General features: G+C 37.3%; 1 protein-coding gene across 1 annotated transcript in view; it reads left to right on the top strand.

The window, feature by feature from the left end:
• Positions 1–23,406, top strand: part of NBAS (NBAS subunit of NRZ tethering complex) — a 388,298-nt gene that overhangs the window by 200,430 nt on the left and 164,462 nt on the right. Inside the window, exons 34-35 of the mRNA XM_030800558.1 lie at positions 2,250–2,407; positions 3,876–3,965. Coding sequence (XP_030656418.1) covers positions 2,250–2,407; positions 3,876–3,965 — 248 coding nt within the window. The remainder of the gene's footprint in view (positions 1–2,249; positions 2,408–3,875; positions 3,966–23,406) is intronic.

Raw genomic sequence — 23,406 nt, 5'->3', positions numbered from 1 at the left:
ATATAGTCAGTATTTCCATTCTTTAATTTTTTTTAAAGATAGTGTATTATTTCGTTCTCACACTGCTATAAAGAAATACCTGAGACTGGGTAATTTATAAAGGAAAGAGGTTTAATTGGCTCATAGTTCCACAAGCTGTATAGGAAGCATGGCAGCATCTGCCTCCGGAAGGCTTCAGGGAGCTTTCACTCATGGCAGAAGGCAGAGTGGGGGCAGGAGGCTTACCTGGCTGGAGCAGAAGAAAGAGAGAGACAGGGGTGGGATTACCCACTTTTAAACAACCAGATCTCACAAGAACTCACTATCACAATGACAGCACCAAGAGGATATGATGTTAAACCATGAGAAATTGCACCCATGATCTAATCACCTCTCCCAAGGCCCCACCTCTAGCACTGGGGATTACATTTCAACATGAGGTTTGGATGGGGACACAGATCCAAACCATATCAGATAGCACTGTGCTTTTCAAACCGATGTTGAGAAATTGGGAAGTGGTTTGCAACTCCAAAATTCTTCATATTGAAATTCAAATTCAAGTCTCTGCAGGATAATCAGATTTTATTGTAGAATAATTCCTCACGTAAGGAACACCTTCTTCAGTGTGATAGGGAGTTTTTTTGTTGTTGTTGTTGTTGTTTTCTTATCATGGGCTCTGTAGTAAATTGTCAACTTTCCATGGCTATGCTTGAATATGTGAAGAATATGTGAAGGCCCAAACACATCTTTCTACCCACTATCAATGTATTAATAGAGAGTGGTTAAAATGCAGGGCCTCACTTCATGATGACTCATGGAGCTCTGCACTAATGATTTGTGCAACTTTTGCACGTGTACTGTTAAAGAAAACATTATTCTGACACTTGTTAATAACAGCAAGGACTATTGTGATGTGTATGAAGACCACTGCAATAGGGGAGAGAGATTGGACTCAACTCTGAATACAACAAGGACAGCTGGACATTTGTAGCCAACAGGCTGACTGAAGCGTCAGTGGATAGAAAATTAAGAGGAGACATCAAGGGCAGGGTGATCCTTGCTAAAATGATTTAATAGGACCTTGCTGAAGGCCGGCCAGGATCATCAGATATCACCGCTGAGGGATAAGTAATTTGATCAGTCCTTGAGAATTTGAGGATTCTGGCTAAACTGACTTAGTAGGATTTTTGCTAAAACTGGAGTATGCAGCCTAGCAAGGCTGGGGGCCAAGGTTAAGGCCTAGCTGAGAAGAGGGCTCAGGGTTGTCTGATTTACCTTTGGTCACAGAGAGGATCTTTGGCTTTACATCTATGAAAACATTTAAAACTCTCCAAAAATATTCAATATTTTACAACTTCAGCATTAGCAAATTGTTTTCATAAATGAGCTGTGTTCCATAATATTAAGAGTGATTTTGCAACATTAAGTTTAGAATAACTATGGCTCTCTGTGAAAATGTACTGATCTAAATTGTTCATATGGAGAGCTTTATAATGATTTTATTCTGGTAAGGGTAATATCTGAATTAACTTTTACTTCACATATTTAGAAAAAATTATTCTGTACTACACGTTTTGTACTTATATAAATAGGCCTAAGGCTGGAATTCCTTCAAATGAGAATAAAAATGTATTTTAAGAATTCAGAGTATAATATATAGGAAAAATATCCCTGCTGGGAGTTGGGGGGTGATTCAGTCACTGTCCTTAGATGTCTGTCTTATCTATAAAGTGAGTGATTCTGTATGAGGATCTATCATAATGTCTCTTTTTCTAGCACTTTGCAGTTTACCTGTGCTTTTAAATACAAATGTTACTTAATTCCTTCAACAACCCAAGAAGAAGGTGTTATTATTGTCCTTGTAGGAAAAGAATTGTGATACTTTTGGCTCTTTCTTAAAGCTCTCACAGGAGTGCTAAGTAGCATGGTTGGACCAGGTCCTCAGGTCTTCTGAATTCAGATGGCTGCCTTTTCACAGAACACCAAATCTCAGTAGATTATTTGCATTTATTGTCAGTTAATCTAAAATTTAACAGAGTTTGTCAGAAACACTTGTCTAGAGTAGCATTGAACTTTCTGGATAATAAACCACCCTAATCTTTCCTAGCTTAGATTCTTATCTGTTTCTGCTTATAAAATAATGTGTCACTAATGACTATGATTTTGCTTTGGTACCACAAGACCTGAGCAGGAAGCCATTGCATTTGTCATCTTAGATTGAATATTCTTCTTCTTTTGGGAATCATTTTTTTTCCTTGCCAATTTTGCAGGTTATCCTAAAAGTTGGGATGTTTGTAGCCAGTTAGGACAATCAGAAGGTTACCAGGACTTGGCCACTCGTCAAGAGCTCATGGCTTTTGCTTTGACACATTGCCCTCCTAGCAGCATTGAACTTCTTTTGGCAGCTAGCAGCTCTCTGCAGACAGAAGTAAGTCCTTCGATAAAGGAAATCCTAACCTGTATGAAGTACATGTTGTTGGGTGTGTGTATCTGAGATATGTGGTCATTTAAAAAAATAGTATGAGAATTTTAATTTATGGAAGAAAACTAGATTGTCACTTATGGAAAAGGGACATGAAAATGTTACGACATAACATAATGTTGCTGGCTTTATAACAGTAAGGAAGAAAGGATACAAGACAGCCTTGAGAAAGAAAGAAAGTAATATTTGGAAAGAAATTATTCAGAATAATGGGTAAAGTTAGTGTTGTGAATTAAACATATGCTAAATGGTCACGTAAAATATATCAGAAATCATATGGGTTAAAGCCAGTGGAGCAACCATTCCCTTAGGGATCCTTTGGAAATTGGAATTGGGGTGGGCTTTGGTTGGGGGAGATGCTGAATTTCCTAAAATTCACAGGATAGATCTGCATAGGAGAGGATAGTGCCCCTGTGGAGAAACACTGTTAAATGTATGAGGAGATTCTAGAATTCACATTTTCATCCCATAGTCATTCTCTTACAGTTGGTAGCTAGTCAGGCAGACATGAGCAAGACAGGAGAGGGCCCCCACACCCCACCAGGAAAGTCAGGCGACCATCAGATGGGTCAAGCAGTTGTCACACTGCCTCGGTAAGATAATAATTGGTTGCAGCCAGCACCAGGGAAAGACAGTTTCCCTACAGGTAGAAAAAAAACCCTGAAACTGGTGATCAGCAGCTTCCTGAAAAGATCTCAGGAGTTGCCCAGTGAGCTCAAGCATGTTCCCTAAGAGGCAAAATGGTGGAGTTTCACTGGCATATGACCTGTGAGGGCATTCCACCGGAGAAGAGAAGAACGCTGCAGCTGGGCATGCGTACAACTCCTGTAAACACACTGTGCACGCTCCCCTCCCATCGCCAGCAGGCCATTGCACGTGTGCACAACCCACCCCAAGGGAAGAATCAGGAGAGAAGGGACACAAGAACCTGGAAGTATGCCAGGATGTAAAGCTCTAAGCCAAAAGTCAAACCCCGCACTTGTCCTTCAAATCCCTCCTTTGGGCCTCTTCCAGGTGTGTCTTCCTTCCTTTCATTCCTGCTCTAAAGCTTTTTAATAAACTTTCACTCTTGCTCTAAAACTCCCCTCAGTCTCTTTTTCTGCCATATGCCCCTCAGTCAAATTTTTTCTTCTGAGGAGGCAAGAATTGAGGTTGTTCTAGACCCGAACATACACACTGCCTGTAACAATTCGTTACATTGTATATCAGTTTTTTTCACACTTGATCCCCACTTCTGAAACCACTGCATCCTTTTGAACCTGTCTGTGAAGTCCTGAAGTCTGTTACCAAAACTAATCATTATGAAAAGGTAATTTTCTTTTTAAATATACTTTTTAAATTTCAAGCCTATATTGTGATGAGAAGTAAATTTAAAAACATAACTCCTTTACAATATAGCCTATTCTTGTTTTAGATTCTTTATCAAAGAGTGAATTTCCAGATCCATCATGAAGGAGGGGAAAATATCAGTGCTTCACCATTAACTAGTAAAGCAGTACAAGAGGTAAGTTAAAATGAGGGAGAGGAGTTTGAAAGGTGGCTGAGAGTGGAATAAAATGGGATTACCTAACCTTGTGGATGAGAGGGGTTGTGTGTGTGTGTGTGTGTGTGTGTGCAGACCACTTTTCTTTTCAGCTTTTGTATGTGTGTGCGAAATATAACATTCATATAGAAAAGTATACCAAAAATGTCCAGCTCAATAAATTATCATAAAGAAGACACCCATGAAACTACAGGTAAAGAAGCAGTACCTAACCACCTTCCAAATCCCCCAGACCCTCTCCTTATTAAACTTCCTTTTTTTTTCGATGGAGTCTCACTCTTTTGCCAGGCTAGAGTGCAGTGGTGTGATCGCTCACTGCAACCTCCACCTCCCAGGTTCAAGTGATTCTCCTGCCTCAGCTTCCCGAGTAGCTGGGATTACAGGTGAGGGCCACCACACCCGGCTAATTTTTTGAATTTTTAGTTGAGATGGGGGTCTCACCATGTTGGCCAGGCTGGTCTCGAACTCCTGACCTTAAGTGATCCACCCTCTTCAGCCTTCCAAAGTGCGTGGATTACAGGGGTGAGCCACCATGCCCAGCCTTCCGTATTTCATTCCTTATAACTTTTCTCTCCCTTCCCGGAGATCACCACTGTCCTGACTAATCCTGGTAACCAGATCTTTGTGATTTTTGTTTTTGTTTTAAATAATGTTGATACGTACCATACATACCCTCAATATGATAGTTTAGTTTTCCCTGTTTTTGTATTTTATAGAAATAGTTATACTTAGTGTTACGTTTGTGAGATCCATTCATGCTGTTATATGCAGCAGTAGTTTATTCATTTTTATTGCCATGTAGAAATTAATTTCAGTGTGCATAGTACAGTTTATTCATATGAACATTGATTGACCTTGGTTTGTTTTCAATTTTGGTGACTAAAAATAATGTGACTGTCATCGTTTGTACATGTCTGTAGTGTACATGGGCAAACAGTTCTCTCAGGCATATATTTAGCACTGGAAATGTGCGTTGTGAGATATGTATATAATCCAACCTAAATAGATAATGCCAAATGCTTTTCTTTTGTTTTACCAATTAGACTTTGAACAGTAGTGTACAGGATTGCTAGTTACTCCAATTCAGGAGATCACTATTGTTGGTTTCCTAAACTTTACCTGTTATCCCAAGTGTTTAATGATATCTAAGTAATTGATTTATATTTTTCTGATTACTAATGAGATGGAGATAGCTCAGGAGAGATCCTCTTTTTTAGGTGCTTGTTCGATTCTCTTGCTTATTTTGTGTTGGATTTTCGTTGTTTTCCTTTTCCTCATTGAGATTCTTATGAATAAAATTGTCTGAAGCAATTAAGTCTATATGTGTTTCAGGATCTTCCATCTTGGGAGACAAAGGAGGAAGAGTATGCCCCCTGAAACCTGTCTTCTTTTGGTCAGTGTTTGCCTCAGGGAATTTAACTTTTCATGACTATTTCCAGAAACATAGAATTAGCATTTTTTAGATCAAAGACAGTGGCCCAGTTTCTGACATCCCAGCTAGATAAATTAAGATGTGATGATTCTCTATATAGATTGGTTTTTCATGAGATTCCGTCAAATGGTAAGCTTCACTTTCACAGTGTAAAATGTCGTTTATTTTTCCTGTAACTGTTTTGGTAGACACCTATTGTGGTAAGTGAACTGCACTAACTTTTTTTTTTGCTGTATCCATCTTGACAAAGTCATTAGTATTTGTGTACTTTACAGTTACTTTTAGAACTCTGGTACAAAGCTTCAGTTGTGGAGTCTATTGATGGAATTAGGGCAAAGATACTTAGCTTTTGCCCAGAGTAGAATATATGCAACTACCCCTTTCTCAACTCTTTAATATTAAAATTTAATTTGGTGAACATGGATCTAATATGCATGTGTACTCCCAGTTCAATACTAAGTAATCTGATTATCTCAAAGAGGGTTGTAATGTTACTTTTTGCCCCAATGGAATTTTTGCCTCTTCCTCCTGCAGTGGTGACTCTAGGACAGCACTGCCAATAGAACTTTCTTCAGTGAAGGAAATATGTCGTACCTGCACTGTTCATCATTGTAGCCACTGGTCACACAGAGCTATTGGGCACTTGAAATATCACTAGTGCACTTAAGGGATCACATTTGAAATTAAATGTATTTAATTAATTAATTTATTTTTGAGATGAGATTTCACTATGTTTGCCAGACCAGTCTTGAACGCCTGGCCTCAAGTGAGCCACCAGCTTTGGCCTCCCAAAGTGCCGGGAATACAGGCATGAACCCTGCATCCGGCCTTAAATTGTATTTAATTTTATTTAATTTAAATTTAAATAATCACATGAGGCTACTGTCTACCAGACTGGACATCAGAGCTCTAGAAGATGCACCATTCAGTGGAGGATGGCATTCAGCACCATCACTGCAGGCAGTGGACTTCTTTTGTTGTTGTTGCACTCACTCCCTTCAGGTGGCAGCCATAGCATTTTCTAGGGTCCTAGAGTGATGTGGATACACTTCGTCCTTTGACATGTTTTGATTTGTGGTTGTACTGAACCGCAACTATTGTTTTCCCTCATTGGATGTGGAAACACATTACATTTCTTTGCTGTTCTCTCTGTGGGATTCAGAACAGTTCTTATACTAGCTGATGGGTCACTAAATGTTCCACGTATTAGGAGGAGTTGTCTTTCAAGGTCCAATTGAAGACCTACTTTTCATGAGATCTTTATCCGAAGTTTTGTTCCTTTTGAACCTCTGATCCCTCCACAACTTGTCCAGTCACATCTCCTACTCTGCCTGCCTCCAGCATCATCCCTTTTCATGCCTTTCAAACATCTGTTATGTTCCAGTGGTGGGGAACATATCACCATTTTCTGTGCAGGCTCTTTGGTGCCTTTAGAGTTATTTTATAGAGTGTTTGGAGGACATGTCTTATCTTGTGCTCTTGTGCTTGTCTTGTGCTCTTATCCCTTCCATATGAGGTATTTTCTTTGTGAAGTTTTCCTTGAGTCTTTAATTGCCCCCTTCTCTATATTCCCTAAGCATTCTCTCTCACTGTTCCATTTTAGCCCTTTACGGTGTGACGTGGTATTGTCTGGTCACTGGAGGTATGCCATCTATCTTTGTGTGCTTATTGTGCTTCTCAATTAGCGAATGCCTAGTTAACATTTCACAAAGCTCAGTTGGAAACACTAACTGCATAATGATCAGTCAGTGGTAAAAATAAATTAGGAAGTGGATTTTTTTTTTCCTAAAATGAATTAGGAAGTGGATTTTCAGTCATCATGTGGTGCTACTGAGGTGCTGTGATGTTTTGGCCAGTGTGAGGAGTGTATCATTTTTCTGTTGAGCATGGAATTGCAATGTGTTTGCTAAGCTCAGCTTTATGAATTATTATGAAACCCACTTGTTCTTTCCAAAATTTGTGAAAAGCCTTTTGTGACTTTGGGGACTTCTATTTTCTGCTTCTACAGTGAATTACAAAGTGTCAGCCTGGCCTCTTGGTGGCGTCTTTGCAGTGGGCCATGCTGTGTTACTGCAAGTGGGCACATGTTACTCTATTAAATCCCGTCGGTAAATGAAGGAGACCACTGGTAGTCCTCTACAAGTTCCACTTAGCAAGGAAAAAGAGTTCTTCCAAAATGATTGTCTTTTGCTTTTCTTTTTAAGCTCGTTAAAAGCTTTCCTGTCTGCCTTTGTCCCCTTTCAGCAAATTGTAATAGATCTAGATCTCATGAAGTGCTAGTCCAAACCCTCAATGCACGCATTATGGCTTTGATTTATGAGGCACATTTCAGAATGTTATAGCTACTATTATTAGGTTAAAATATAGTGCTTAGCTATAAGATGCTGTGTGTTACACATTAACAGTAGATATAATAACCACATTAAATTATAGCTCATAAATGAGAGATGACTTTATGTGTAATCTACTTTAATACTTAAGACTTTCATTACTTCACTTGTGAAAATAATGACTTTTATTTATATATCCAAGCAAAATAAAGATGTAATTGTTATGCAGTAGCATTTATGTTAGTACAAATGGAGCCTACAAGTTTGAAGATATTGCTGTTGTCCCTGTGAACAGGATGTTTGTCTACAAATAGAACAAAATGCATATTTGTGAATAACTACCAAAATTACAGATTTCCAATTTCTCATTAATGTTGGTCATTATGCTTTTTAGATGGAACAGTATTCTACCACTTAGAGTATATTAACATTTTGTTTAGCTAGTATTAGGTATATCACTTAACCAATGGTGTTTTTTCTAGATAAATCTAATTAGAGTTAGAAATGGATTGTATACAAGGTTCCCATTAAAAAATCATTTGCACTGTGGGAAAGCTTGTTATGAGCATTTTAAGTGGCTACAGATTTATACGACTGGACTAATTAATGTTACAAACTTGAGCATGGGCTAAGTATAGAGCTAGTTTGAATTCATAAAATTATTGTTTAGAAATATTTAAATAAAAGTGAGCAGAATGTCAGTTATATTACAGTATCTTGGCCAGCATTTACTTCTTCCATTCACCAGTTGGTGGACATTTGGGTTGTTTCCATTTCTTAGCTATTTAGAATAATGCTGCTCTGAATATTGATGTAAAAGTCTTTGTATGGAAATATGTTTTGATTTCTCTAGATGTAGAATTTCTGCATTGTTTGTTATATTATGTCTGACATCTGAAGAAACTACCAAACTTTTTGTTTTCCAAGTGTTTGCACATTTTTTACATTTCCACAAGGAATAAGTTAAGGTTCCAGTTTCTCTACATCCTTGCTAATGTGTGTTATTAACTGACTTTTTTTTTTTTTTTTTTTTTACTTTAAGTCCTGGGATACATGTGCAGAATGTGCAGGTTTGTTACATAGGTATATGTGTGCCATGGTGGCTTGCCACACCTATTGACCTGTCATCTAAGTTTCCTCTCCTCTCCCGCGACCCCTCAACAGGCCCTGGTGTGTGTTGTTCCCCTCCCTGGGTCCATGTGTTCTCATAGTTCATCTCTCACTTATGAGTGAGAACATGTGGTGCTTTGGTTTCTGTTCCTATGTTAGCTTCTAGCTTCATCTGTGTCCCTGCAAAGGTCATGATCGCATGCCTTTTTATGGCTGCATAGTATTCCATGGTGTATATGTACCACATTTTCTTTATCCAGTCTGTCATTGATGGACATTGGGTTGGTTCCATGGCTTTGCTTTTGTAAATAGTGCTGCAATAAGCATATGTGTATATGTGTCCTTATAGAAGAATGATGTATATTCCTTTGAGTATATACCAAATAATGGGATTACTGGGTCAAATGGCATTTCTGGTTCTAGATCCTTGAGAAATTGCCATACTGTCTTCCACAATCATTGAACTAATTTACATTCCCACCAACAGTGTAAAAGCATTCCTATTTCTTCACAGCCTTGCCAGCAGCTATTGTTTCTTGACTTTTTAAATAATCGCTATTCTAACTGGCGTGAGATGGTATCTCATTATGGTTTTGATTTGCATTTCTCTAATGACCAGTGATGTTAAGCTTTTTGTCATATGTTTCTTGGCAGTGTAAATGTCTTCTTTTGAGAAGTGTTTGTTCATACCCTTTGCCCACTTTTTGATGGGGTTTTTTTTTTTGTTGTAAATTTGTGGAAGTTTCTTATAAATTCTGGATATTGGATCTTTGTCAGATGGGTAGATTACAAAAATTTTCTCCCATTCTGTAGGTTGCCTGTTCACTCTAATGCTAGTTTCTTTTGCTGTTTAGAAGCTCTTTAGTTTAATTAGATCCAATTTATCAATTTTGGCTTTTGTTACAATTGCTTTGGCATTTTTGTCATGAAGTCTTTGCCCATGCCGATGTCCTGAATGGTATTGCCTAGGTTTTCTTCTAGGGTTTTTATGGTTTTTGGTTTTACATTTAAGTCTTTAATCCATCTTGAGTTAATTTTTGTATAAAGTGTAAGGAAGGGGTTCGGTTTCAGTTTTCCTCATATGGCTAGCCAGTTCTCCCACCACCATTTATTGAATAGGAAATCCTTTCCCCATTTCTTGTTTCTGTCAGGTTTGTCAAAGATCAGATGGTTGTAGATGCATGGTGGTATTTGTGAGGTCTCTGTTCTGTTCCTTTGATCTATATGTCTGTTTTGGTACCAGGACCATGCTGTTTTGGTCACTGTAGCCTTGTAGTATAGTTTGAAGTCAGGTAGCAGGATGCCTCTAGCTTGATTCTTTTGCTTAGGATTGTGTTGGCTAGATGGTTTCTCCTTTGGTAGTTTGATGGGAATAGCATTAAATCTATAAATTACTTTGGGCACTATGGCCATTTTCATGATATATTGATTCTTCCTATCCATGAGCATGGAATGTTTTTCCATTTGTTTGTGTCCTCTCTTATTTCCTTGAGCAGTGGTTTGTAGTTCTCCTTGAGAGGTCCTTCACATCCCTTGTTAACTGTATCCTAGGTATTTTATTCTCTTTGTAGCGATTATGAATGGAACTTTATTCATGATTTGGCTCTCTATCTGTTGTAGACATAAAGGAATGCTTGTGATTTTTACATATTGATTTTGTATCCTGAGTCTTTGCTGAAGTTGCTTATCAGCTTAAGGAGTTTTGGGGCTGAGATAATGGGGTTTTCTAAATATAAAATCATGTCTTCTGCAAACAGAAACAATTTGACTTCCTGTCTTCCTATTTGAATACCCTTTATTTCTTTCTCTTGCCTGGTTGCCCTGGCCAGAACTGCCAATACTGTGTTGAATAGGAGCGGTGAGAGAGGGCATCCTTGTCTTGTACCAGTTTTCAAAGAGAATGCTTCCAGTTTTTGCCCATTTAATGTGATATTGGCTTTGGGTTTGTCATAAATAGCTATTATTATTTTGAGATATTTTCCATTAATAATTTATTGAAAATTTTTAACATGAAGGGATGTTGAATTTTATCAAAGGCCGTTTCTGCGTCTATTGAGATAATCATGTGGTTTTTGTCATTGGTTCTGTTTATGTGATGGATTACATTTATTGATTTTGTATTTTGAACCAGTCTTGCATCCCAGGGATGAAGCCAACTTGATTGTGGTGGGTAAGTTTTTTGATGTGGTACTGGATTCGGTTTGCCAGTGTTTAATTGAGGATTTTCGCATCGATGTTCATCAGCGATATTGGCCTGAAGTTTTCTTTTTTTGTTGTGTCTCTGCACAGTTTTGGTATCAGGATGCTGCTGGCTTCATAAAATGAGTTAGGGAGGAGTCCCTCCTTTTCAATTGTTTGGAATAGTTTCAGACGTAATGGTCCCAGCTCCTCTTTGTGCCTCTGGTAGAATTCGGCTGTGAATCCATGTGGTCCTGGGCTTTTTTTGGTTGGTAGGCTATTAATTACTGCCTCAATTTCAGAACTCATTATTGGTCTATTTCAGGGATTCACTTTCTTCCTGGTTTAGTTTTGGGATTGTGTATGTATGTGTCCAGGAAATTATCCATTTCTTCTAGATTTTCTTGTTTATTTGTGTAGAGGTGTTTATAGTATTCTCTTATAGTAGTTTGTATTTCTGTGGGGTTAGTGGTGATATCCCCTTTATCATTTTTTATTGTGTTTATTTGATTCTTCTCTCTTTTTCTTATTATTTCAGCTAGCAGTCTATTTTTAAATGGCTTTTTGATAGAATTTTTTTATTAAAGCCATTCCTATATATGTGCTGTCTCATTATGATATTTGTTTGATATTTATATCCCAAGTAACTAAGGATGATGAGCTCTTTTTTTTTTCATGTGCTTATTGGCTGGCTATTCTTATACTTTCTTAATGTAATGGTGTTCAAATATTTTGCCCATTTTTTTAACTTGGTTATTTGTCTTGTTGAGCTGTAAGAGGTTTTTTATTTTGTTTTGTTTTTTAACATCTTGCAGTCAAGTGTTTTTTTTTTTTCAGATTTATGATTTTAAAGTATTATTGCTCTCAGTGTATATTTGACTTTTTGTTTTCTTAATGCTGGCTTTTGAGGTACAAAAAATGTTTAATGTTCCTGAAGTTTTGTTTATTAATATTTTCTTTTATGTATTATACTTCTGTTGTTATATCTAAGAAATCTGTGCCTAACCCAAGATTGCAAAAATTTACTCCTGTGCTTTTTTTCTGAAAGTTTTATAGTTTTTAGTGCTTACATTTATTTATTTACTTATTTAAGTAAGAATAAGTTGTCCCTTTTATGAAATAAGTATAGACTTGAAGGCTATCCATCTGTAAAAAGATGAAATTAGAACTTTACCTCGTATCACACATAAAAATTAACTCAATAGAATCATGTTTGTTTTGTTTTCTTTATCTTATGATACTTATTCTTTCTTAGTAGATTTTAAATTTCACATTTAGTACACACAAAGATGCAAATGAATTATTTTGAAGTTTTAAATGAAATAATTTTATTTGGGCTGAATTTTTGTTATAATTATTGCTTTATTGATTTTTCTCCAATTAGTGTACTCAAAACAGGAGTTTACCATCCCATGTTGACTGGAGTTTATAATGTTTTCTTTAGTTACAGAAATAATGCAAGCTTTAATTTTAATAATTCATTTATAGGGAAATAAGGGATATTGACATTATCCGGCACACTATATTTCTTGAAAGTAAAAGAAATTAGATGTGAAACATGTATGATAAAATAGATACATGGATATATGTGTAACTTTATACTTTCTGCTTTTTTAAAATATAAAAATAATTTAATAAACAATATATTAATATATGTGAAAGACAAAGTTCTCTCTTTTTCCTCCCTCTGATCTTTCTATTCTCTGATCTTTCTGAGCCCCATGAATCCCACTGCTTAGATATAAACATTTCTAATTTCATATGTTTCCTTCCATATTCCTAAGTACAGACAGATTTTCTGTATAGCTTCTCCTCTGTCTCCTGGAGATTTATTATTTTGTTTTGTGAACTAAAATGAATTCATACTGCATATATTATTTTGCAGCTTACTGTTTCATGTAATACCGGTATGTGTTGTTGAATCTGCCCTTGTGATTCCATGTAGACCATTTACATAATGGCTTCATGGTATTCATTGGATGCATGTACCATGATTTATTGTTTTATTTATTTATTTATTTATTTATTTATTTATTGTATGCTTTATTTATTGTTTACTTTGCTTTTGTACATTTAGATTGTGTCCAACTTTTCTCTATTTTAAACTAAACTGCACTATGCGTTTTACATACACATCTTTTCATACTCACGCTAGTGTTGTTCTGCAATAAAATGGTAGAAATGGGCTCCTGGGATAGGTAATTTCCTATTTTCTTGTGGTTTATTTTTATAACTTTGTGTAAATGCTCACTTTGTTTTGTTTACTGTTGATACCAGCACATCACTGGAAGCATGGTATGTCCTCATTAATTTTTGTTTAGTTGTTTTTTGGACACTATTGCCTGATGAGTGTTCTCTGTGGAAGATTCAGTTTACAGTGATCATGACATCAGTGATCTGGATGGTAACACAGTGCCAACACAATTCAGAACATCCATTTCTGCATTTTAGTCAGCATATAGTTCTGACCAAAGAAGGAAATACTTTGTTCATTGTCATGCTTCTGGGATAATATCTTTACTTATTTGATAGCTTGATACGCAGGAGTGTGAATCATGATTTTGATTAGATTGGCAAATTTACATCATAGATTTCCATTCCTCACAAAGGTTTATACTAGTCGTTTCCTCTTTTAGCACCACTGTTAGAATTTTATTTTCTTCTATCCTGCTGTTTCTTCATAAGGCCCATGCATTTCTGATATATTTTTTATCTTTTAAAATAACTGTTTGTAATAAACAATACATTTTTTATCTATTGTTATTTATTGAGTTATTAATTGCTATTTAAATTCATTTGCAAAAGACATTTTCCAAAAAATAATACATTTAAGTTTTCTATCTTAGTTACAGTGTAATCTGTGGGTGTTAACAGTTTCCTTTTTATTTATTTATTTATTTCTTTCTTTGAGACAGTGTCTCGCTCTGTTGCCCAGGCTGGAGTGCATTGGCACTATCTTGGCTTACTGCAACCTCCGCCTCCTGGGTTCAAGCGATTCTCAAGCATCAGCTCCCTTAGTAGCTGGGATTAAAGGTGTGTGCCACCACACCTGGTTAATTTTTATATTTTTAGTAGAGACAGGGTTTCGCCATGTTGGCCAGGTTAGCCTTGAACTCTTGGCCTCCAGTGATCTGCCCACTTTGGCCTCCTAAAGCACTGGAATTACAGGTGTGAGCCACTGTGCCTGGCCAGTTTCCTTTTACTTTTAAGGAAATACCATAGTATTATTTAGCCCTGTAGGGTCTAAAATGTACCACTCTGATAGATATTTCCTACATTTCTTTATACTTAGTATTGGTAACATCTTTTTGTTTTCTCTCATTATCTTTCATCTACTCTCCATGGGGCCTTCTTTCGTCACCATTTTACCAGAACATCTTGTGCCTCGGTCACCACCAGTGACCTCTTGTTGCCAAGTTCATGTGTCAAATCTCAGTCTTTGTTTTATTTGACCTATAAGTAACATTTGACATACTTGTTTCAGGGACATCTCAATCATCTTGTTTTTTTCAGACTTCACTGGCCACTGTGTCTCATTGTCTTTGCTGGTTTGTCCTCATCTCCGCAGCTAAATGTTAGATACCCTAGGTCATAGTCTTTAAACATCATCTCTGTCTACACTCATTCCGTAGATGCATTCATACATTATCCTGACTTGAAATGATCGACTTTGTGCTGATGATTCCCTGTTTAATAGCTCTAGCCCTGACCTCTCTTCTGAGTTCCGGACTTGAATGTACAGCTGCCAACCTAACATCTGTAGTTAATTTCTTATAGACAACCCAATCTCAATATGTTAAAATTGAACTACTGATTTCAGCCCTCTTCCTCTTCCCACCTACCACATCCCGCCAAACAATGACCTTCTTTCTGTAGTTTTTACCATGTCATGAAATAGAACTCTTTGTAGATGTTCGCACCATAAATATTTTGCTGTCATCCTTGATTCTTCTCCTCCTCTTTGGGATATCCTGCTGACCTACCTTTCACAGTGGACTCAGAATTGGGCTCCATTTTACCATCACCACTGCTACCACCCAGGTCAAATTATCATCATATCTCCCCTAGAGTCATAAAGTAGTGTCCTGTTTGTCTCCCTGCTTCTGCTCTTGCTATAGTCAATGGTCAACTATATAGCCAGAGTGATTCTTTCAAAATACATCAGATCATGACACATTTCTCAAAACCTTTCACTCAGAGTAGAAACTAAGGCTTTACAATCATCTACAAGGACATCCATGGTCTCTTTTCTCCACTGTTAGGCTTTAATGTTGGACTTTATTTTCCTTCCACCTCTTTCCTGCCCCCAATATACACATTCCTTTTGCTTAGCTGACTCTAGTCATATTGGCTTTTTTTTTTTCCCCCTTTTTGCCATTCTTTAAGCATTCCCAGCAAGCTGTCGCCTCTGGATCCTTGTACTTGCTGTATTTGACCTGGAATGTTCTTCCCAAATATCCGTATCCATATGACTTATCCTCTCACTTCCATCAGGTGTCTGCTCGAATGTCACTTCATGGAGATCTTCCCTGCTCTTTCTCTCTGTTATTATAGTGTTCTCACCCCGTCACACCGCTTTATTTTCTTTCTAGCTCATATCAGTATGTATAAAACTTATCTGACACGCTTTTCCGACATGCTTTATATTTATTTTTGCTTGTCTTTTACTGGATTGTAAGTTCTTTGTAGCAGAGACTATGCATATTTTGGTCAGTGTTATATAGTTCCAGAATTTACAACAATCCCTGTCACAAGTTGGTGTCATAAATATTTGTGGAAGAATGAATGAGTAAATGAGGAAAGTAAGATATGGATGTGATGAGTGGGGATAAGTTCTGCTGTTAAATGGGGAGGAATATTTGAATGGGATCCTATTTGATAATTCCTCAGTTCATTGGTGAAATAAGGCAAATTGCCTTATTTTCCTTTCTTCCCTACTGTACCATGAGTTTCTTAGGAATAGGGATCATATCTTAATTGTCATGGTAATCCTGTTGCCTAGTGCCGAGTCTTAAATATAGTAGGCATGCCAAATTATGTGGTCAGTAAACTTACTTTGTGGGTTCATCTAGAACCCAGTCATTTATCAAAAGTAATTTTAAAAATTGGGCATGGAAAAAAGAAAACAAAAATATACTTTATACACCTCTATTTTTCCAGAATGTAGTTTTCATAATCTGGATCCAAGAATTCTAGGAGATCCAGGAAGGGTTTGGCCTCTAAATCCCCTGAAGTAGTATGCCTAATATTTATTTTTAAAAAATTTTTAGAGACGGGGTTTGGCTGTGTCACCAAGGCTGGAGTGCAGTGTGGTGCAGTTACAACTCACTGCATCATTGAACTCCGGGGCTTAAGTGATCCTTCTGCCTCAGCCCCCCAAGTAGCTAGGACTACAGGTGAATGCCACTATCCTTGGCTAATTTTTATTTTATTTATTTTAGATACGGGGTCTCAATATTTTGTTCAGGCTGGTCTCGAACTCCTGGCCTCAAGCGACCCTCCTGCTTCAGCCTCCCAAAGTGCTGGGATTACGGGCATGAGCCACTGCACCTGGCCAGTATACCTAATTTGATGTGTGTGTGTGTGCACGCGCGCGTGTGTGTGTATGTGTGTGCGCGCGCGCGTGTGTGTGTATGTGTGTGTTTGTATTCATGTGAGTGCACATGCATGTTTGTTAAATTTTCTGGGGAAAGGGCTCAGCTTCCATGAGACATGTATAGGAGTCCATGGCCCCTAAACATAAGAGCAGCTAAGCTGTAGCCTTGCCTGCTAATTGGCAGATGAGATGAAGCAGAGTCAGACTTTAGAGTGATTTACTCCACAGAGTATTTTTCTGTTGCTTGTTCTGACAAGTATTTCTAAAAGTAGTATCACCAGTAATAAGGATTGCATGCTTAGTATTTTGAGTTCGGATGAAATTTGCTATAAGTAAGGGTTAGGTGGAGGGAAGTACTTTGGGTTATTTAAGGCTATGTTGGAGGAGAGTGGTAGTGGTTGAGCTCAACCTAAACTGTTTGTAATCCTTGCCTAGTTTATATGTGCCAACAGCTCAGTTTTCAGTAGGCCAATAGATTTCTCAGAAATTAACCCTTATTGCCAGTCATGGGAGAAAGCTACTCCCAAATAGATAATTTGTCATAGTCATTAACCAACAATAATTTTTCCTGTGAGTCACATTTGACACATGGAACTATCCGTGTTCTTGTGAACTTGTTTGGTGATGGTGTCTGTTGTTACAGGATTTGAAAAATATTATTAGTGCTTAATAAGCTAACCTTTGAGCTGTGTAGCACACTTGACATTAATGAAATTTCATGTTAAATTTTATGCTGGGAACTGATGACTTGGTTTTGAGGTTTCATCTATTTCTGCTGTTATATACTCTAAATTAATTAGCAGTGTGCCACTATGAATATAAAAAGTGGCAGTAGTAATCATTTTGGGTGTAAGTTTTGCCTAACCTCTTTTTGCTTTCTCCGTTATATGAAGTTAAAAGAAATCTATTTTCTTCATTAATGTTTCTGGTTAAACTATGATCTTGGTAGACTGCCCCCCAAATTAAGTGTTGCTTCTTTGGTCCAAATGAGCCTTTCATTTCACTTTCTCTTTTGTGATTCTCATTAGGAGAAGCTCTTACAGAAAATCCTTTTATCACATACATTTCTGAGCATGTGAATTTCATTTATCTTCTGAAACAAACTTAACTTTCATACATTTTAAGTTTCCTATCTTGAACTAGCCCATCCATTTGGACAGAAGCATAGTTTAGGTCCATTTTATGAAATAGAATCATTGTTTTGTGGCCTACATTTTTCTTTTCTTTTTTTTTATTTTTATTTTTTAACTTTTTATTTCCGTAGGTTTTTGGGGAACAGGTGGTATTTGGTTACATGAGTAAGTTCTTTAGTGGTGATTTGTGAGATTTTGGTGCACCTATCTCCCGAGCAGTATATACTGAACCCAATTTGTGGTCTTTTATCCCTCATCTCCTTCCCACCCTTTCCCCCTGAGTCCTCCAGGCTGAAGTGCACGATTATAGCTAACTGCAGCTTCAAACTCCTGTGCTTAAGTGGTCCTCCCTCATCAGCCTCTGGAGTAGCTAAGACTATAGGCACATGCCACCACAGAAAAATTATTTAATTTTTAAAATATTAAATATAAGATTTAAACAATTAAATTGATTTTTTAATTGTTTGTAGAGATGAGATCTTGCCATATTGCCCAGGCCAGTCTCGAACTCCTGGCCTGAAGTGATCCTCCTGCCTCAGGCTCCCAAATGAATAGGATTACAGGTATGAGCCACTGTGCTGGCTTAGCCTGCATTTTTTATTGATATTTTTCAATTGGTTTCATTTACCTCTAAATGAAGTTGTATTCTGCTTAAGTGCCATAATTCTTACCATGTTTATATTTTCAGTTCTATACTTGGATTAGTTGATGACTTTCAAATCATTCAATATATCCTCTCAATTTAGAAGATTCTAAAGATGAACAGGAATTGAAAATGTGACATGAAATCTTTTTTAAATAACATTTACCCACTCTGAATACAACATATGAGACTTTTTTTTTTCCTATACGGAGTCTTGTTCTGTTGCCCAGGCTGGAGTGCATTGGTGTGACCTCAGCTCACTGCAGCCTCTGCCTCCCGGGTTCAAGCAATTCTCCTGCCTCAGGCTCCGGAGTAGCTGGGATTAGAGGTGTGTGCCACCACACCTGGCTAATTTTGTGTTTTTAGTAGAGATGGGGTTTCACCAGTTGAGCAGGCTGGTCTTGAACTCCTGACCTCGTGATCTGCCCACCTCAGCCTCCCAAAGTGCTGGGATTACAGGCGTGAGCCACCGCGCCTGACCACAAATGAGACCTTTGAAAATACATCTTCAAACATTTAAACAGCATGGTAAAACCAGCCTTCTTACACCTATGTATAGATCCAAGCAATAGAGATTTTTCACATACTCTGAGGCTATAGCAATGAATAGTGTCCCTGATCTTGAATAGCTCACTGTCTAGTTGGAAAGAACAACAAAAAAGTAAATATCAGTATATTATGGTAAGTGCAATAATAGTATGCATATAATATTTGAGTGGGTAGAAGTGTGATACTGTCTTAAGATTTTACTTACAGCAAAAATATTACATGTCAAGGAAAACTTAGAACATCTTTTTGATCTTGGAACAGGCAAAGATTTCCTTTTTTTTTTTGAAATGAGGATCCCTGTCATCCAGGCTGGAAGGCAGTGGCGTGATCACAGCTCACTGTAGCCTTAACCTCCAGGGCTCAAGCAATCCTACTACCTCAGCCTCCCATATAGCTAGGACTAGAGGCATGTGCCACAATGCCTGGGTAATTTTTTATTTTTTATTTTGTGGAGATGGGAGTCTTGCTTTGTTGCTAGGCTGGAGATTTCTTAAATATGATATAAAAAGTACTAGTCATAGTTAAAAACTGACGAATTGGACTAATTTAAAATTAAGAACATCTGTTAATCACAAGACATTATTAAGAGAATGAAAATGTAATATACAGAATAATAGCAAATATTCACAATTCATGTATCTAATAAGGGATGTGTATCCAGGATATATAAAGAGCTTCTATAAGTGAATAAAACAGATGGATAACCACTAGAAGAATGGCAAAAGACTCAAACAGACACTTGACAAAAGAATGTATTCAAGTGGCCCAAAATATACAGAAAGGTATTCAACTCATTAGTCTCTGGCGAGGTACAAATTAAAACCACAAAGAGATGCCATTACATAATTACCAGAATTGCTCAAATGAAAACGACATGAAATACCATTTGTGGGCATGGATGTGGAGCAACCAGAACTCTTACAATTGCTGGCTAGTGTAATAACCACTTTAGAAAATATTTGGCACTATTTACTAAATCTGGACATATGTATATTCTATGCCTTAGCAATTCCACTGCTAAGTATATACTCAAAATATAATTACCAGCATGTCAGGGCAGCACTATTGGTATTATCTTCAATCTGGGACTACCCAAATGCACATTAATAGAAGAAAATATAAATAAGTTCTGGCATGTTTATTACAACATGATGTGACATAGTAATGAGTTGAACACTTTTTTTTTGTTTGTTTGTTTGTTTTTTTTTTCACTTTTTAGAGAGATGAGGTCCCGTTGTGTTTCCTAGGCTGGCCTCAAACTTCTGGCCTCAAACCATCCTCCCACTTTGGCCTCCCTAAGTGCGAGGATTACAGGTGTGGAGTTGAACAGTCTTTAACTACTCTTAAAATCTGAATGAATGTTTGTTGAGTGGAAGAAATCAGAAAAAAAGAGTACATGATTTCTTTCATATAAAGTATAAAAATAGAGAAAATTAATTTATGCTGCTGCAAGTCAGGATAGTGTTTGTTTTGGCAGGGTTAGTGACTGCAAGTGAGCTCAAGAGGAGCTTCTAGGATTCTGGTGATGTTATGTTTCTTTGCCTAAGGGCTTGTTACATAGCCTGTTAAAATTTGTTAAACCATACAGTCATTTGATGTGGCTTACACATCAATGAAAAGTTGTTTAAAAAGGATACCATGGATTAAACACAGGAAAGGGGAATATATGCTGGCCGTAATTGTCTTTGCATCATGGGGCTGTGAATAAATAGTATTCCTTTTCTTTTGCATACTTTTTTTGAATTTGCAAACCATCTTTAGTGAATTTGTATTAGTTTTATAACACAGAAAAATAAATGAGCTTAAATAAATACAAATATAAATGTGCATGTAATATTGCCAGCATGTCAAAATCCTGTAAAGAACAAGTGAACACTTTGATGCCAAACTGGGTTACGGAGAAGAGAGGCACGGTGGCTGACACCTGTAATCCCAGCACTTTGGGAGGCCGAGGCGGGCGGGTCACAAGGTCAGGAGATCGAGACCATCCTGGCTAACACGGTGAAACCCCATCTCTACTAAAAATACAAAAATTAGCTGGGTGTGGTGGCGGGCGCCTGTAGTCCCAGCTACTCGGGAGGCTGAGGCAGGAGAATGGCATGAACTTGGGAGGCGGAGCTTGCAGTGAGCCGAGATTGTTTCATTGCACTCCAGCCTGGGCGACAGAGCGAGACTCTGTCTCAAAAAAAAAAAAAAAAAAAAAAAAATGGAGACGAGAGCAGGAGGAGACACCTCTAGGCCAGTTGTCTGTAGGCAGCTTATTTAACTTAGTTGGTCCGCAGTTTACTTTTGTGTCAAGTAGTATTATAATTTTTAACACTTTTATAGTGTTACTGTAAAATTTAGGGATGCTTGTATAAAACACTTAGCTCAGTCCTGGACATATAGTAGGTGTTTAATAAATGGTAGCCATTATGTTTCTTATATATTATAAACAAGATGCTGGACTTTACTGCTGGTAAATAATGTATCTAGGTCATTGTTTCTTCTCTATATGAATCTGGCCCTCTGTATTCCTCAACAACTTGCACTGCTCTTTTTTTTTTTTTTTTTTTTTTTTTTTTTTTTACCTCCACTGTATCTAACCTCGCTTCACAAACAATTATAGTTTATCTGTTACTGACTTTCCTTCCATTTTTTTTTTTCTTTCTCCCAGATCTCCACTAAGTTTCAGCTTGGTGATCTTGAACTTTCTTTGTTAGCTGATTGGATGGAATTTCTCTACTTGTCTGATTTATCTCGGCCCTTTTTACATTTATATGAATTAGGATAAAAACATTTAAATGTAATATATACATTTAGTTGGAAAATACCTTATGATAACTTCATTATGTTCCCAGTGTCACTACCTCAATTCAGTCCCTAATTATTTTAAGCTGGGACTGAGGCACCAGTCTCCTAACTGGATTCTTGCTTCTGGAGTAATGTTACTGAAACACAAATCTGATTATGTTACTCCCTTTGTTTAAAGCCTTCCAGTGGCTTTCCCTTCCCTCTAGTTGACAATGGAGGTTCTTTGGCGTGGTTTATAGGTCTCTTGCTGGGCTTACCTGTACCTTCTTTCATCCTCACGTCCTGCTATTTCTCTTTCTATGCTGCGTTCTGTGGCTTTGCTGAGTCACTTAAGGTTCCTGTATTTTGCCATGTTTCAGAAGTTGCATCCTCTTAAGTTGCATTTTCTTCCTGAAATCATTTTCACCAGTTCTTCTCTGGAAACCCTCAATTTTTTCCCACTGAAAGATTACCTTCTCTGCGAAGCCTTCTGTGATTATGCCTCCAGGCAGAGGATGTAATGATCTCTCTTCCTGTTCTCATAATACTCTATGTGTTAATACCTCTCGTATAAAAGTTGTTATTATTCTGTAATTATTTCTCTATATCTCTGCTTTCCTTCCTATTTTCTGAGCTCCTTGAGGGCAGAGCCTGTGTCTTACTCATTTTTGTCACTCCATTGCCTAGCATGAGATATATAAACTGAGAGAGAAAATGAGTTCATGTGTGGTACACCAGCTATAAGGGAATTGAGGAAATGTAGTTTTTAGCTTCTCAACTTCTAGCAACAGTAAGACAGTCTGTAAGGGGGTCTGAGTGGAGCTGAGTGAACTAAACTGTAGTATCTGCCACAATCTGGAACCCAGGAGGAGGTACTGTATTTTATTGGCACTCAAACCTCAAGCAATTACTTTTTGCATTGTTGCCTTGACAGTATACAGACTTTTTATCTGTTTTTTTCTTTATTTATATGTCATTCATTTTTATATGTTGCTGTTTTCATAATTAAATTATAGTATATAATATTGTATTGAGTTGATGGTTTTTGCACTTTCTAATGCCCAAGAAACCAACAAGAAACAATTTTTTTTTTTTTTTTTTTTTTGCATGACCAAGCCACTTTAGAATACTTATGGGCGACCCTAAACAACAGCCAGTTGGGTAAATTGTAAGCACTGGTTAATACAGCTTACATACATTTCCCTTTAGAAGTAAGAATAAATGCATTTATTTGTGTCCTAACATAATATATTTGTTTTCTGTTGCTACTGTCGTATATTACCATGAACTTAGCAGCTTTACAACAATACAGTTGATTATTTTACCATTCCCATAGGACAGAAATTTGACAGGCTTGGTTGAATCTCTTCTTAGAGCCACACAAGGCCAAAATCAAGGTGCCAACAAGGCTGTGTTCTTTTCCAGAGGGCTCTGGAGAAGATCTTGTTTCTGTGCTCATTCATGGTGTTGGTAGATTTAATTCCTTATGGTTGTAGGACTGAGGTTTGCATTATCTTACTGGATGTCGCCTGAGGGCTGTTCTCAGTGTCTACAGGCGGCCTACATTCTTTGGCCTGTGGTTCCCTTTTTTCCTCTTCAAAGCCGACAACTGTGGGTTGAGTTCCCTCCTGCTTCAAATCTCTCCTGCCTCTTCCCTCA

The sequence above is a fragment of the Nomascus leucogenys genome, chromosome 19, assembly GCF_006542625.1.
Source record: "Nomascus leucogenys isolate Asia chromosome 19, Asia_NLE_v1, whole genome shotgun sequence".
NCBI classification, from domain to species: domain Eukaryota; kingdom Metazoa; phylum Chordata; class Mammalia; order Primates; family Hylobatidae; genus Nomascus; species Nomascus leucogenys.
The sequence above is the reverse complement of the archived record's forward strand: the minus strand, read 5'-3'. Positions and strand labels throughout refer to the sequence as shown.